General features: G+C 41.1%; 3 protein-coding genes across 5 annotated transcripts; 2 read left to right on the top strand and 1 right to left on the bottom strand.

Moving 5' to 3' along the window:
• The first annotated feature begins 185 nt into the window (after nucleotides 1-185).
• On the top strand, nucleotides 186-1,307 carry LOC100113728 (40S ribosomal protein S19). Its single transcript, XM_001602766.5, has 3 exons — nucleotides 186-323; nucleotides 529-599; nucleotides 873-1,307. The coding sequence occupies exons 2-3, from the start codon at nucleotides 529-531 to the stop codon at nucleotides 1,264-1,266; spliced, it is 465 nt and encodes a 154-aa protein (XP_001602816.1). The 5' UTR covers nucleotides 186-323; the 3' UTR covers nucleotides 1,267-1,307.
• A 626-nt stretch (nucleotides 1,308-1,933) lies between these two features.
• LOC100113703 (F-box-like/WD repeat-containing protein TBL1XR1) lies at nucleotides 1,934-5,194 on the top strand. The gene is made up of 6 exons (XM_003427038.5): nucleotides 1,934-2,292; nucleotides 2,622-2,909; nucleotides 3,227-3,567; nucleotides 3,641-3,985; nucleotides 4,092-4,460; nucleotides 4,577-5,194. Exons 1-6 carry the CDS (start codon nucleotides 2,235-2,237, stop codon nucleotides 4,706-4,708), a joined length of 1,533 nt encoding a protein of 510 aa, XP_003427086.1. The 5' UTR covers nucleotides 1,934-2,234; the 3' UTR covers nucleotides 4,709-5,194.
• LOC100117305 (striatin-3) lies at nucleotides 4,826-13,624 on the bottom strand. Of its 3 annotated transcripts, none has more exons than XM_008211213.4 (11): nucleotides 12,221-13,214; nucleotides 9,590-9,693; nucleotides 8,944-9,120; nucleotides 8,164-8,377; nucleotides 7,692-7,853; nucleotides 7,484-7,607; nucleotides 7,276-7,397; nucleotides 6,897-7,075; nucleotides 6,465-6,802; nucleotides 6,063-6,374; nucleotides 4,826-5,979 (listed from the first exon to the last, which is right to left on the bottom strand). In XM_008211213.4, the coding sequence occupies exons 1-11, from the start codon at nucleotides 12,554-12,556 to the stop codon at nucleotides 5,810-5,812; spliced, it is 2,238 nt and encodes a 745-aa protein (XP_008209435.1). In that variant the 5' UTR covers nucleotides 12,557-13,214; the 3' UTR covers nucleotides 4,826-5,809. The 3 variants fall into 3 exon arrangements, with proteins under 3 accessions (XP_008209435.1, XP_032453063.1, XP_001601585.2); XM_032597172.1 differs by lacking the exon at nucleotides 12,221-13,214 and adding an exon at nucleotides 9,798-9,893 and having other exon boundaries at nucleotides 4,841-5,979; XM_001601535.6 differs by having other exon boundaries at nucleotides 5,548-5,979; nucleotides 7,484-7,604; nucleotides 12,221-13,624.
• Between the last annotated feature and the right edge of the window lie 246 nt (nucleotides 13,625-13,870).

Raw genomic sequence — 13,870 nt, 5'->3', positions numbered from 1 at the left:
GCCCTGCCTAAGCGCACAGCTTATAGAGTTTTTTAATAAATCGCAGCATAAATAACTATTTGTTAGTTGCATCTGCTGAAACGTTTATTAAAACGCTTGAATTAATTATAGTGTTATTGCAACAATAAGGTCAACAATATTAAATGTTAAAAAATATAAACGCGGTAAAAATTTCAAATTTCACAAGATGGCGCTCGAGATATCGAACTATACAGCGCTTCCTGTGCAAAGGCTACGCTCTGCTCTCTCGATAATCGGTCAGCCTTTTCCGGTCTCCAAGCTCGTTGAGAGACGTGTTGTTGACAGCTTTTGCAACATTAAAAGTAATAATTTACCCGAATTCAAGCGTAATTAGACGTTAATTTTTGCGACCGACACTTCCAACTATTATTTATCGTCTTTTAAAGACACTGATCACCTGAAAATTCATTTCGTCGGCTTATGTTTGCGATTCGCCCGCTCACGTGGCTTCCATCGGCTTTCTCGCTACTTTATCGTGTTTGTTAATTGGTTTTTTGCATTTTCCAGATGCCGTCTGTCACGCTAAAGGATGTTGACCAGCATAAGTTCGTCAAAGCATTTGCTGCTTTCTTAAAAAAGTGAGTAATCGCACACCCTATCTGAATACCTAACCTCTCTCGTTGCTCCGACTAACCCCCGTGTTCGTAGCACCGGAGACGGTGAATGTAAACGCTATATGATATTTTGCTTTGTTTTAGTAGTCACTTGAAAAATTTGGAAAACTGATTAAATCAACCGATGTGCACTATTTCTTTCAACTTTTTACGAACTGTCAATTCATGTTTTTGAAAAGAGGAAAATTGCTAATGATATAAACCGAATGCACTGATCAATGTTATAATTATTTTTAGGACTGGTAAGATGCGTGTCCCTGAATGGATCGACATTGTCAAGTCTGCCAGGTTCAAGGAGCTGGCACCCTATGACCCAGACTGGTACTACACCAGGTGTGCTGCCCTTGTGCGACACATTTACATTCGCAGCCCCATTGGTGTTGGAGCTGTGACCAAAATCTTTGGTGGACGCAAGCGCAATGGCACCCACCCCAGCCATTTCTGCAGATCTGCTGGTGGAGTTGCACGTAAAGCTCTCCAGAGCCTGGAACAGCTTAAGCTTATTGAAAAGACCCCAGTTGGTGGCAGGAAGCTCACAAGCCAGGGCCGAAGGGACCTTGACCGCATCGCTGCACAGGTTAAGGCTAAGAGCAAAAAACAACTGAAGTTACAAGAGACCCTTGTACTGTAAAGTATTTAATAAGAATTGAATAATAAAAAATGTAAAAACTATTTTCTTGATATATTCATTCAAAAAATTACTGTCCTGTAATTATTATTTTGAATAATCATTGATTAGGGCTGACATACAACGATTCACAGTATAGAAATAATCGTCCAAAAAATAAAAAAACAATCTGTTCTTATCTGACTGACTTATATAATGCTTTTTCCAAAAAAAAATTGAAACCAAGTAAATTTTCAAACAATATATTCACATTCTACAGAATGAAACAATTATGACGAGTAACTAACAGATACGCATACACGCAGATATAAGTATAAACAAAAATTTTTCGAAAGTCCCTTAAGTATCGACAGCGTTAACGGTATATCTACAAGCATAGATTTCAAAACGCCAGCCGCGTTTAGACTCATTCGTGTAAAACTGCAAAAAAAAATCATCGCATATTCGTCGCGTTCCTCAAGCTCTGGACTCTCTCCTGAATATCCCGATCCTGTACCATTGTAAGTTATAGAAGCAACGAATATAGACTTGGTATAGAAGAACGGTCACGGGTTAAATCGAAGGGACAGGTATAGTGCGTTATAGTTCTTTCCTATGCAGTCTTGGGGGACAGCTATACGTGTATTTCAAAATGGGACCCCGGCGCCAATACTGACCGTCCTTCTATACCAAGTCTATATTCGTTGATACAAGTAGTCCTGTTCCTGAATAGAGAGTAGAGATGCTTCTTTTCCTTTCCTCTCCCCCGCGCCATCTCCCTTACATATCTTTGTTGTGCACGCAGCGCGCGCCGCGGTGGCTTCTTGCGTGCGAGTAAGTATTCCAAGCCAGCTCTGTGTATAGCTCAGTGCTGATGTGCGACAGTGGAGAGTATATTAGCGTATACTAGAAGCGAGATCGAGTGAAAATCGCCTCCGTGGCTGGTGCAATAATGCTTTAACTGAGGAGTGGAGTTGGATCAACTTGGTAAAATGAGTTTCTCCAGCGACGAAGTAAATTTCCTCGTTTACCGCTACCTTCAAGAGTCGGGTAAGTATCATAACCTCCAATCGATCGGGTCACTCTCTGATGTTTTGACTGAATTTCGGAGTCATTGTTGACGGTTAGCCAGGATTTTGTTTTTGTTAGAACAATCGGAGGGTTTTAATCTACTAGAAAAGCGACTTTCGCTTCCTCGCTTTTGGAGCGAAGTACTCGAATTTTTTCGTTGAAATTTCAGTGTTAATTGACTGTGCTTACAATCGCTCTTAGGTGTGTAACGTTATCTCATTGAACGTGTATAGCGTCGCTCGCGGGCTTTTCAGACATTTCAATGGATACTGCATATTTTATTCTAACTTGTAACTCTTTCTTTGCAGGTTTTCAACACTCGGCATATACTTTTGGAATCGAGTCACACATATCCCAGAGCAACATCAATGGTGCTTTGGTGCCTCCAGCAGCACTCTTGTGCATTCTCCAGAAAGGCCTACAGTATACCGAGGCTGAGATCTCAATTGGAGAAGATGGAACGGAACAAAGGATGGTTGAGTCTCTTTCGTTGATTGATGCAGTTATGCCTGATGTGGTTGCATCGAGACAAAACCAGCAGAATCAGCAGAAGCAGCAACTCAAAACAGAGATTCAAGACACAAATGGCGAAGAAGGTAATATCGTGATTGTACTTGACTATGTCGATATATTATTCCTGGTACACCCTGGTTCATAAATCTTCTATTTTATGATCCTCCTCAAAAGCCAGGTAGAGTAAAATCATGTTTTAATCATCAAGGTATCTAACATTTTCAACATTTTTTCTGGATTTTAATTTGTTGATTTTATTAAGTTCATTTTTTGATGTGAAAAAATTTTGAAAATTATTTATAGAATATCTGTTGATTTGGAACTAACAAATTTCTTACTTTGAATTCAAATGCTTAATCCTTTTATGAAACCACTTTCATATTGACTTTTTATTTACCAGTTGTTACCTCAAATGAGAGTGTGGGTAACAATGACAAGGGTGACAGATCAGAAATGGAAGTTGATGATCAACAGCAGGGACAAGGTGGTGGAAATGCAAATTCTGTAAAAATACCAGCAAACAAAGCTACCAAACTGCAAGGTCACGAATCAGAAGTATTCATTTGTGCCTGGAATCCGGCCACCGACCTGTTAGCATCTGGATCTGGAGACAGCACAGCACGTATATGGGATATGTCAGATAATTCACAATCTCCCAATCAACTAGTCTTGAGACATTGCATACAAAGGGGTGGGACAGAAGTACCCAGTAACAAGGATGTCACTTCGCTTGACTGGAATGTGTGTACAATGTTTTTATTATTCATGTCTCGAAAGTTATTAAATTTCTAATATTTACATTAACTACTTTTAGTGTGATGGAAGTTTGTTAGCAACCGGTAGTTATGATGGTTATGCTCGAATTTGGACGACTGATGGTAGATTGGCATCAACGTTAGGACAGCACAAGGGACCGATTTTCGCGTTAAAGTGGAATAAACGGGGCAATTACATCCTCAGTGCCGGAGTTGATAAAACCACGATTATTTGGGATGCGGCAAGCGGGCAATGTACTCAGCAATTCAGTTTTCATTTAGCACCAGCCTTGGATGTCGATTGGCAAACGAACACATCTTTTGCCAGTTGCTCCACGGATCAATGTATTCATGTTTGTAAACTTCACGTCGACAAACCAATCAAGAGCTTCCAAGGACACACGGTGAGTGGGCAATACCTCGTACATAAATGCGAAAATTTCGACAATCTCTATTAACGAGAAAAAAATCGTATTTAAAACAACCATAATAACTAAACTGTCTTTACAGAACGAGGTCAACGCTATCAAATGGGATCCTCAAGGAAATCTACTAGCCAGTTGTTCGGATGATATGACTTTAAAAATTTGGTCAATGAAACAGGACACTTGCTTGCATGATCTTCAAGCACACAGTAAAGAAATTTATACAATCAAATGGTCTCCAACTGGACCTGGTACTTTAAATCCAAATATGAACTTGACCCTTGTAAGTGCATCCTTTGATTCTGATGTAAGACTTTGGGACATCGACCGAGGTGCCTGCATATACACACTAACTCAGCATACCGAGCCAGTATACAGCGTTGCTTTTAGTCCTGATGGAAAATTCTTGGCTAGTGGAAGTTTTGATAAATATGTTCACATATGGTCCACACAGGTAAATCTATTTTTTTATCACTTGCAAAATTAGAAGCTTGTTATGTTGAATGACATTCAAGTGTAAACGATATATTTTTGTTCTGTATATTCAAAGTCTTTATTTGATTTCCACAGAGTGGTCAACTAGTGCATAGCTACAAAGGAACCGGGGGAATTTTCGAGGTGTGCTGGAACAGTAGGGGAGACAAAGTTGGAGCTTCAGCTTCTGACGGCAGTGTATTCGTCCTTGATCTTCGCAAACTATGATTAATGACAAAAAATTAGATTTTGTAACTACCTGCGTACACATAACGTCTAATTTGCCTTTTCGTGATATATCCCTACAACTTGATGGCCGCGATAATTTAAATTATATAACCTACATTTTTTTATATTAATTTGACGCCTTCCATTTATTGTCTTATTCGACTTTTACTTTACTATCTCACAATTTTCAGAGGCAGTTATCGAATATAATTTTTTGCATCAAGTATGGTCAATTTTTTAAATTGTACATTATATTAAACCGATTTCTGTAAATTAATTACATTTTTGTATTTGCTAAAGACTGTAGAAAATATTAATTATCATGAAAATCAATACTTCTATAAAATATGTGTTTTAATTTTAATATGGAGTAACTATTATATATATTATATATAATTATATACATATATATATCTACATATATATGTATATGATTTCTGGACAGAAAAAAAACTTTCTAATAAACACCTGAAAGAAATGACTAAATCTTCGTTTTCATTTAAATTTTAATAATTCAGTTGTTATTTGTTATGGTATTTAATCAGTCGTGTAAAAACACGAATTACGATCAGCCAGTGAATAACACGAATTTCGAATACAAATATAAAAAAAAAATAATGTAAGTGTCTAATTGCAAATTTGCATATTCAAAGTTTGTACTGTTATTTATAAAATAATTCAAGGCACAACTAAGACTTTTATGCATGTGATATAACTTGACTAAATAATTAACTCAATCGACAACAAAAGACTAAATCACGAAGTCGTTGATTCGGCTGTTATACAAGGAATGGCAGATCATATGTATAATGTGCAAATTCACGTTCACACTAAATGTCTACCAACAAGTGATGATTTTTATTAACAAAAAAGACTTAACTTGAAATAGTTTTAATTTTGAAAATTATACAATAATCGTACCTTATACTGCGTGTCTGAACATTCAATAAGGTATTTTCTAAAGAGTTACTTCTATTAATAATAATATCTTAATTTAAAACGGATTTGGAAGTGTAATGCGTACACGTAAATCTACAAAAAATATGAGTACAAAAACCATTAAATGACTCAGACCAGAAAATTTCGATCTGATTTTGGTATTCACACGAATACTTTGGCGAGAGCATCGGCGCCTGCACTTGCGATAAATGGCCGCGAAGGATGAAATGCTACGTCTAAAATACTTTCATCAAACTTTTTACGATGTGCTGTTATTTCCTGGACACAAGTCTTGTTGTCCATATTCCACAACCTTATACTGCAATCATGACCTGAAAGAGAACGAATGGATCCGTTAGATTCATATCGACACTCGATGTTACATGACCACGAAAGTTAACGGAATTGGACTTACTTCCAGAAAGTAGATAAAGACCATTAGGATCTACAGCAAGACTAGTAACAGCGTCCAAATGCGCCACCATTGCATGTGCGAGGGTAGCCGAACGGTGATCATAAAAACGAATATGACGGTCCTCATTGGCTGCTACAACCAACGGCAGTATAGGATGAGCTACAAGCCGATTAACGCCTTGCGTTTCATCGCCTTCCAATCTAGATACAATTGAGCCGGTCTCAGCGTCAAAAATTACACATGCCTCTTCGTAAGCGACAACCAGCTTATGCGGTTCGTCTCGTATAAAATCTACTGATGTGGGATTTCTGTCTGCAAGTCGGAAGATAAAGAATTATTCAGTAACTTATTTGGGTATCAAGGTAACAGATGATAAAAAGCATAAGGATCTTGAATCAGTACCTTGCTCGGATGTGTAAGTGTTAAGAAGCCGCGTTTTACTCGCGGGGCTCCAGAGCTTGACAGTTCCATCTGCACTAACGGACAGCAATTGTGAACGAGGATGACACATGCTTAAACCCCAAACTGCATCTGTGTGACCGGTGAGCGTTTGATTAAGCAGACTAGGATCATACGAATCGTAAGGATCTATGTTGGCCGACGGAAGCGCCCAACAGTGTATTTTTCCGTCTAGTCCACCGCTAAAACAGTGACTGCCATTGCTATCCATTGCTAAACACAAAACTGGTCCTGTATGCGACCTAAATGTGTACAGAGGTTCTACATCCAACGATGCTGATCTGAAACAAAAATGTGATACCAATTAATGAAAAGTTTATGTTAGAAAAATATTAGCTTCGTTAACAATACAAAATCAGGTTTGCCATCACGTACTTTTTTGCAGGAACAGTCTTATGAAGATTCCACAATTTGAGTGTATGATCATCGCTCGCAGTTATAAGAACAGGATCGGTCGGATGAAAGACAAGAGCTCTGACACCATCAAAATGTGAACGCAGTGTGTACTTAGCATTCCAAGATTTTCTAAATGGCTCTTCGTTATTTGCTGCCATCTGTTAAAAATGTTAATCATGATAAATGGATTCATTTTTAAAAAGCTAGCAGTCAGTCTCGATTCAAAGGTTCGTTAATATCGAATAGAAGTTGTGTATTTTAGTATTCAAAATTTCTTAAATTAAGTCATCCTCTTTAAGCAACACGCAAAAATGTGCAAAAGTTAAGCGATAAAAGAGAAGCATTTTTCTGAACTTACATCATACGCCGCTTCAGCGTCATTGTTTACGGTCAATTGTGCTAGTTCCCCCAAGCCCAATGACGATCCACCTTCTTCGCAAGGACGTCTTGGATCTGGTTGCATTCCTCTACGCACTGCGTCTGGATAAAAGCGAAATATATTTTAGAGACACTGCAAGAACGTCGACAGTTTCTACAGTTGACCGTTTGCAGATGAAACTACTTACTCCAATCATTCGTATCCATGTCCACGTGAATAATAGATTCTTCTGATTCCGTTAATAGATTTAACTCATTTAAAACCTCTTCCGCTTCCGCATCAACATCTTCGCTTAACAATATAGACGCCTGCTAATCAAACAATCTTATCAGTATACGAGAGAGCAAACTAAAAATTTCGCAAAGGCTAAGTAAACGGCGGAGCAGCTATCTTACTTTATTCTGTTTTGCGTCTGTCTTTGAGTCATAAATTTCCTCTTCGCCGTCATTTTCTTCTTCTTCCATGTCAATATCCGTATGGGCAAGGAATTCGAAATTCGCCATGACGGCCGCTTCCGTGTCCAGAATCATAGCCTCGGCAATTGATGACGGTTGTTGCTGCGAAATAAAATTTTGACTCTTCATCCATGCGACAATTGTCATCACATATTTTATACAAGAGCGAATCTACGTATAGCTCGTCGCCTCTCGTCCGAATTGAGGGAGATAAAGCGGGACATCGCGACATTGAACTTGAAAAAATAATACTCTCGCATTTTCTAAGTAGAAATAGACGTGACTAATCGCCGGGTCGTATAAGCTGATATATAGATTCAAAGTTACGTCACGAACTTTAACTTTATTTTTTATCTCGGTACGTAGTCGAGTGCTATTCTCGTACTATTAATATTCGCTCGAAAATGCTTACCTTGTACGCTTCCTTCCTGGGTGATGTGTTCTTAAATTTTGTATTCTTATATTCATTAGCGCGCTTATTTGATTCGACGCGCGATTCGTTCCCGTTGAGGGCTGGAGTATTTGTATCTTCTGAGTCTGTGTTATTGTTTAAACCGAGGAGGGACCGTACCCTGTTTGATCGCACGTCGATTATTGTGTCGGTGTAGCCGATTTCCTGTAAATACCTGCGGAAAAAACGGAAAGAAAATAATGATTAGTCTCTGTGGCTGACATCGTTCTCCTCTAGTACAAAGATGATCGGAAAAGATACTCTATTACATGAATGACGATGAAACAAGAGAAAAGAAATTGCTTAGTATATAAGCTCGTAAAGTTTGCACCCGACAAGCTTCACGTAAAAGTGGAGTTAAAGGCAACTCTATAACGAGGATTTGAATTTCTCATTATATAGCGGAAAGCGCGCTTGTTATAAAGAAGAAACATCGAACGTGCGTCTGTGAAAAGAAACGCCCTGGAAGTTTACGAGTTTGTCGAAACTAACTTATTGTGTAGACGTAGAGGTGGAAAATAGCTCCGAACTCCTTTTTCTCGCGCGAATAAGAAGAAAAAAGGATCGAACTTTGCTGCAACAACATAATCAGCCCGAGTTGCTTTAGTTATTACGTTGCTTCTTTCAACAAACTCGCAATTTTTCAGAACAGCATGTACGATGAACCGATAGCGAGGAAACGGCTGGAACATAATAGATAAGACGATATGCATATCAGCGTGTCTTATGTCTGAGTCTTACTGTCTTAAGAGCTGACGACCTTGTCTCCAACTAATGTTACTGACAGACGTGAACGGCGCCTCGCCATCTCCGCCACCGCCCTCGGTTCCAGTGCAGGTACTACCTTCATCGTAAGCCGGCTTACCATCCCCTTGTATAACTAAGTCCGTACCGTACTTTAATTTGTGGTATTTTGCCCTGAAAACAGAAGACGACAATCGTACCTTCAGCCGCTGAGTCGTGTGTACCTAGAATCTGCTGGAGCATCGTCGAATTTTTATTTCTCTCCCTCTCGAGGTTCGCGCGTTATTCTGTGTACCGTGTATGAAATTGTATTTTTTTTTTTTTCCAACTAGCTAGAAACTAAACAGTGTATCGAAAATAATTACTCCAGGCTCTCGTATATATGTATAATTGTCCGTAATCGCGCGCGCCAAGCGTAACAGCTAGACGTAAAGCAGATTAAATAAGAAAATCGTTATTATTATTACTGCAAATAACGACAATTTAAAAAAAAGTCTGATCAATGCACGGCTCTTCATCAAATCTATGTACCGATCAGACACTCGCGCTTAAATCAACTTTCCCCCGTATGGCAAATCATCTCCATCGCTCGTGAAAAGACAAACAAATAAGGAAAAATAATTCCTCGACACCTGATGCTTACCTCTCTTGCTTGAGTGCATACTCCAACATTTTGATGCGTCGCACAAGATCGGTCTTGAGGTTCTCCTGTCCCTTCCTCTCGCCCTGAAGAAAGGCTATTCTCGCCTGCAACAAAAGTGCCATATGCAAAGTGTTACGCACATCATCATCATCATCAGCATAATCGTATACGACTATATGAAGAGGAAAAAATAGAACGGATAGCGGACCGCTGAAAGTTCATATGGAGACGCAGCTGCGAAAAGTCGATGAACCGCCTGGGCCAAACGGAAGAGCTACTGCCGCGATCGCGACGTGGACGGAATCGAATGATTCAGTCGTGATCGCGTAAGGCTTCTCTCTGTGTGTGTGTGTGTGTGTGTGTGTGTGTGTGTTATGTAGGATAGGTATACGGCTCCGTGGGTGCCTATAGAGTTAAGCGAGATTGAACGCGGCCCTCGATGCGAACTTGTTGTCGTGCGCGCGCGGGATAATTGATTCTTGGACTACTTACTTCTTTTATCCTCGATGGAATCTCTCGCTGTACGCTTTTTAAATAAAAACTTATCGATTTTCGTTTCAAAGCGACACTAAAGCTAAGCGCTGTTACAAAGACGCTTTCGTAAAAAAAGTCGAGAGGTGAACTTGCGTTGGCTGGATTGACGCTGATAATACGTGTGTCGGCTTTTTTTTTATATCGACAACGACGCGACTATTATAAAAAAGACGTACTTTTTCGGGTTATTAATAGGTGTCTTATTTTTTACTGAAATATAATGCATTAGCGTATAAATACGCTCATTATAGTAGCCGGAGTCACACATGCGCGTACACGGTCTTCTTATTCATTGAACAAATTTTTAGTTCTTTGACGACGAAGCTCGCGACGACGGGGTTCGATAAAAGAGGCGATTGTTACTCCGTAAGCTACTTAACTTATAACTTCGTTATTTTTGCATTTAGTTATGCCAGTGACGGGGGGATCTATTTTTGTTTACTCGTTCTTCGCGAATATCCGCGAATTATCACTCTACGTGATGAGGAGCTCGAAAATTGCGGGATCGAGTTTCGATGTTTGCATTTTTGAGCTGATTGATGCTTATCGTGCTAATTTATACTCACAAGCTTCTTTGCATGTTTTTGGCGGTGGAAAAAGAACGAAAATCGAAAATTATTTTTTTTTTACAAAAGACAGACAATTTTTGTGCGAATAATCAGTATAGCAGTATTCAGCTTTCCTCCTCCTTTCTTGCGTTGAAAATCAATAAATTAAACATTTTAACGTTATAAAAATGGCTAATTTTCGCCAATATTTTTTTACGAAAATGTTTGCATGAATTAATTTTCTACGCACACATAGCTTAAAACAAGCTTTGCATTTAATTTGGGACTTTAATTTTGAATGTAAATTCGGTTAACGAGTTTTAATTAAAAGGTTCTGCCTCTATTCAAAAATACACGCTATTCGAGAAATGAACTGCTTGTATAATCATAACAATGCACACGGGCTGCCCACTTGTAATTATGTCAGCAAAGAGTGACAAAAACATCAGAAGACTTATTCAACTAACCTGGCTTTCAGAAAACACAGCACATCATCGACATAGAGATCATGATAGAGAAAAAGCATGGTGTCATTTGTGAAAGTACTTGAGCTTTACTAGAAGTAATTAAGGTCTTCTCGCTACAAGTACAAAATGTCAATAACACATGTTGATTCTTGTGGATGGCTCTTTCATTAAGATATAATTGCGTTCAAGTAACGTGCGCTTTTTAAATTGCCTTACATTGGTATGATAGATCGATGCTTGAATGGAAATCTTTGTTATCATAAACGGTGCGACCTGATCAGATAATATTGACATTTGGTCTTTTGATAGCTGCATAGTTGCATTTGATGCTTTGCTAATTGAAGAAAATAAGATTTCCACCGCATTTGAGCAATGCTCCAATTATTTGTGCTAATTTTACTTCAGAAATGGAAGTGAACTTTAGCATTGTAATAAGCTAAAAGTTGATAAAAAATTATCAAATTTCTCTCTTAACTGATAACAATTCACTGATATCTGATTATATTTTGCGCTCAAGCATCACTTGTTTTAGAGCAACAACAATCACAATCATCTTATAATAAAGTGTACGTTTGTAAAAGGAATCCACAGTATTGATTCAACACCTAGCCATGATTACACTTTTTTACAGTCGACACTGTGTTTTGACAGATTAAGCATACATTGTGCTGCCTCTAGAGCTACTAGTCTGGGCAAATTAATTGGATCTGCCCGCAAAACTAAATATACCAACAGTCTAGAAATTAGCTTTAGTTACATAAATCATCATATTGCTGGATAAGCCATTGCGTACTGTCTCCGAGTAGAGAGAAAGAGAGACAGAGAGAGTGATCAGGTGTCAGTAAATAAACAAGCATCAGTGTAAAAGGAAAAGGATTTACAGGAGTGGTGTAATTCACAGAGTCACATGGAAGCTAAAGTTGCTGTCCTGCAAAAGCAGCAATGCTGACAGCAGAGAAAGAGAGGCGTGTCGTGTTTACCCGCGGGTGAGCAGACATCGGACAGAGAGAAAGAACTAAAGAAGCACAAGCGCGAGTGAGTGAGCGAGTGAGCGAGTGAGAGAGAGAGAGAGAGGGACAAACCTGAAACTCGGCCCTGTCGAGCTCCCACTGCGAACGCTCGAGCTCGAATCTGGCCCACTCGTGCTGGAGAAAGTGCAGCACCCCGGGCATCGTGTACTGGGGGTTCTGCTCCTTGCTGGCAGGGCCACCCTGGCCTTGGGGTCCGGCGCCGCTGCCGTCGTTCTCGCCGCCGCCAGACTGATGCTTATTGTTCGCGGCGGAGACGTTGACGCCGCCGAAGGGCTGGCCGCCGCCGTTATGGTTCTGCGCCGAGCCGACGGACGAGGACGACGAGATCGAGCCGGAGTTCTCCTCCATCGTGCGCGTGCTGTAAAACTGGTGGATGGGTACCTTCATTTCATGATACGGCAGCCATTACAGCACCTTTTCCACTTCGCGTATAGCAGCACACGCAGCCAGTAGCAGCGAGAGCGCGCGCCTCGGCCACAGTGTAGTAGAGTGTAGGTATAGCAGCGCGCTGAGAGAGACCAAGACCAAGCCGTGTGCTGCTGCTGCTGCTGCTGCTGTGGCGAAGAGTCGCGAGCAATGTAGCTGTACGACCGCACACACACACACACACACGGACACACAATCGCGAGAGCGCGAGACTGAACTCTCTTCTCTTCTCTCTTCCTCGCGAGTAGGGGCTACTACTATAGGTACAGCTCCTGCAGCTCGCGCCTCCTCTCTCTCTCTCTCTCTCACTTGGCGCACGCACGCAATTTTCCTTCGCGGCTCTCTCGCCCGATCCCTCCCGCACTGAGCGAGCTGCCGTACACAGCTATATACTAAACACACTCCGCACTATACGACGATGACGATAATAATAATAATAATGTGCTCGGCACATAAGCTGGCTCTGGCGCACGAGCTGTCCTTCTCGCGCGATCGACCGTGAGAAAGTATCAAATCGATATGCACGCAGTCGGCGAGTGTGTCCGCTGTGTGCCGACGGCGATGACTTCTTCTTCTCTTCCGCGAGTTTGCGAAGAGATGCCTCAGTCCTCCTCCCCCCCCCCCCCCCACGCTCCTCGCGCTCGCGCAGTCGTTCTCTGCTCACGAGAGCGCGCGCGACGCCCCGACGCTATATATGCGCTATACTATACTATACTCGACGCGCGAGTGTTATAATCCTCGCAGCAGCTGCTGCTGCTGCTGATGACGGCACACACCCTGCTGCCTCGCGCGGCCCACGCAAGCACGTATATACACAGAAACCGGCGGCGGCAGAAACGGTGCTTGGTGTCTTTTGTACTCAGGCTCGGACCACTGTATGGACGTAGGTATATATCTACCTATCTACCTATAGTCGATCCCCCGAACGCCGCCGCGACTATCTCGCTCTCCGGTCTACGCAACTGTATACCGCGAGTAAGAAAGAGAGAGAGATGGACTGATGTTGTCGCCCTGTTTACTCGAAGCCCCTATACTGCGAGAGTTCGCGGCGCTGCGCGGGTTCAGGATCGCGAATGCCGTTGGCTCCGATGTGTGGGCGAGGGACCGCGAGGTCTCGTGACGAGCCGCCGGACTGGTCACTTTCACGATGCCGCTATTGCTTCGGACTCCGTTTTGCGTTTCGGAGCACATAGAGTATATCCTCGCATTCTTTAAATGTACTCCTTGATTGGATTTCTTATCCTCAAGTTTGCGTATCTATTTATCCGTGTTCTG

Source organism: Nasonia vitripennis, chromosome 2, assembly GCF_009193385.2.
Source record: "Nasonia vitripennis strain AsymCx chromosome 2, Nvit_psr_1.1, whole genome shotgun sequence".
In the NCBI taxonomy this organism is placed as follows: Eukaryota; Metazoa; Arthropoda; class Insecta; order Hymenoptera; family Pteromalidae; genus Nasonia; species Nasonia vitripennis.
The sequence above is the reverse complement of the archived record's forward strand: the minus strand, read 5'-3'. Positions and strand labels throughout refer to the sequence as shown.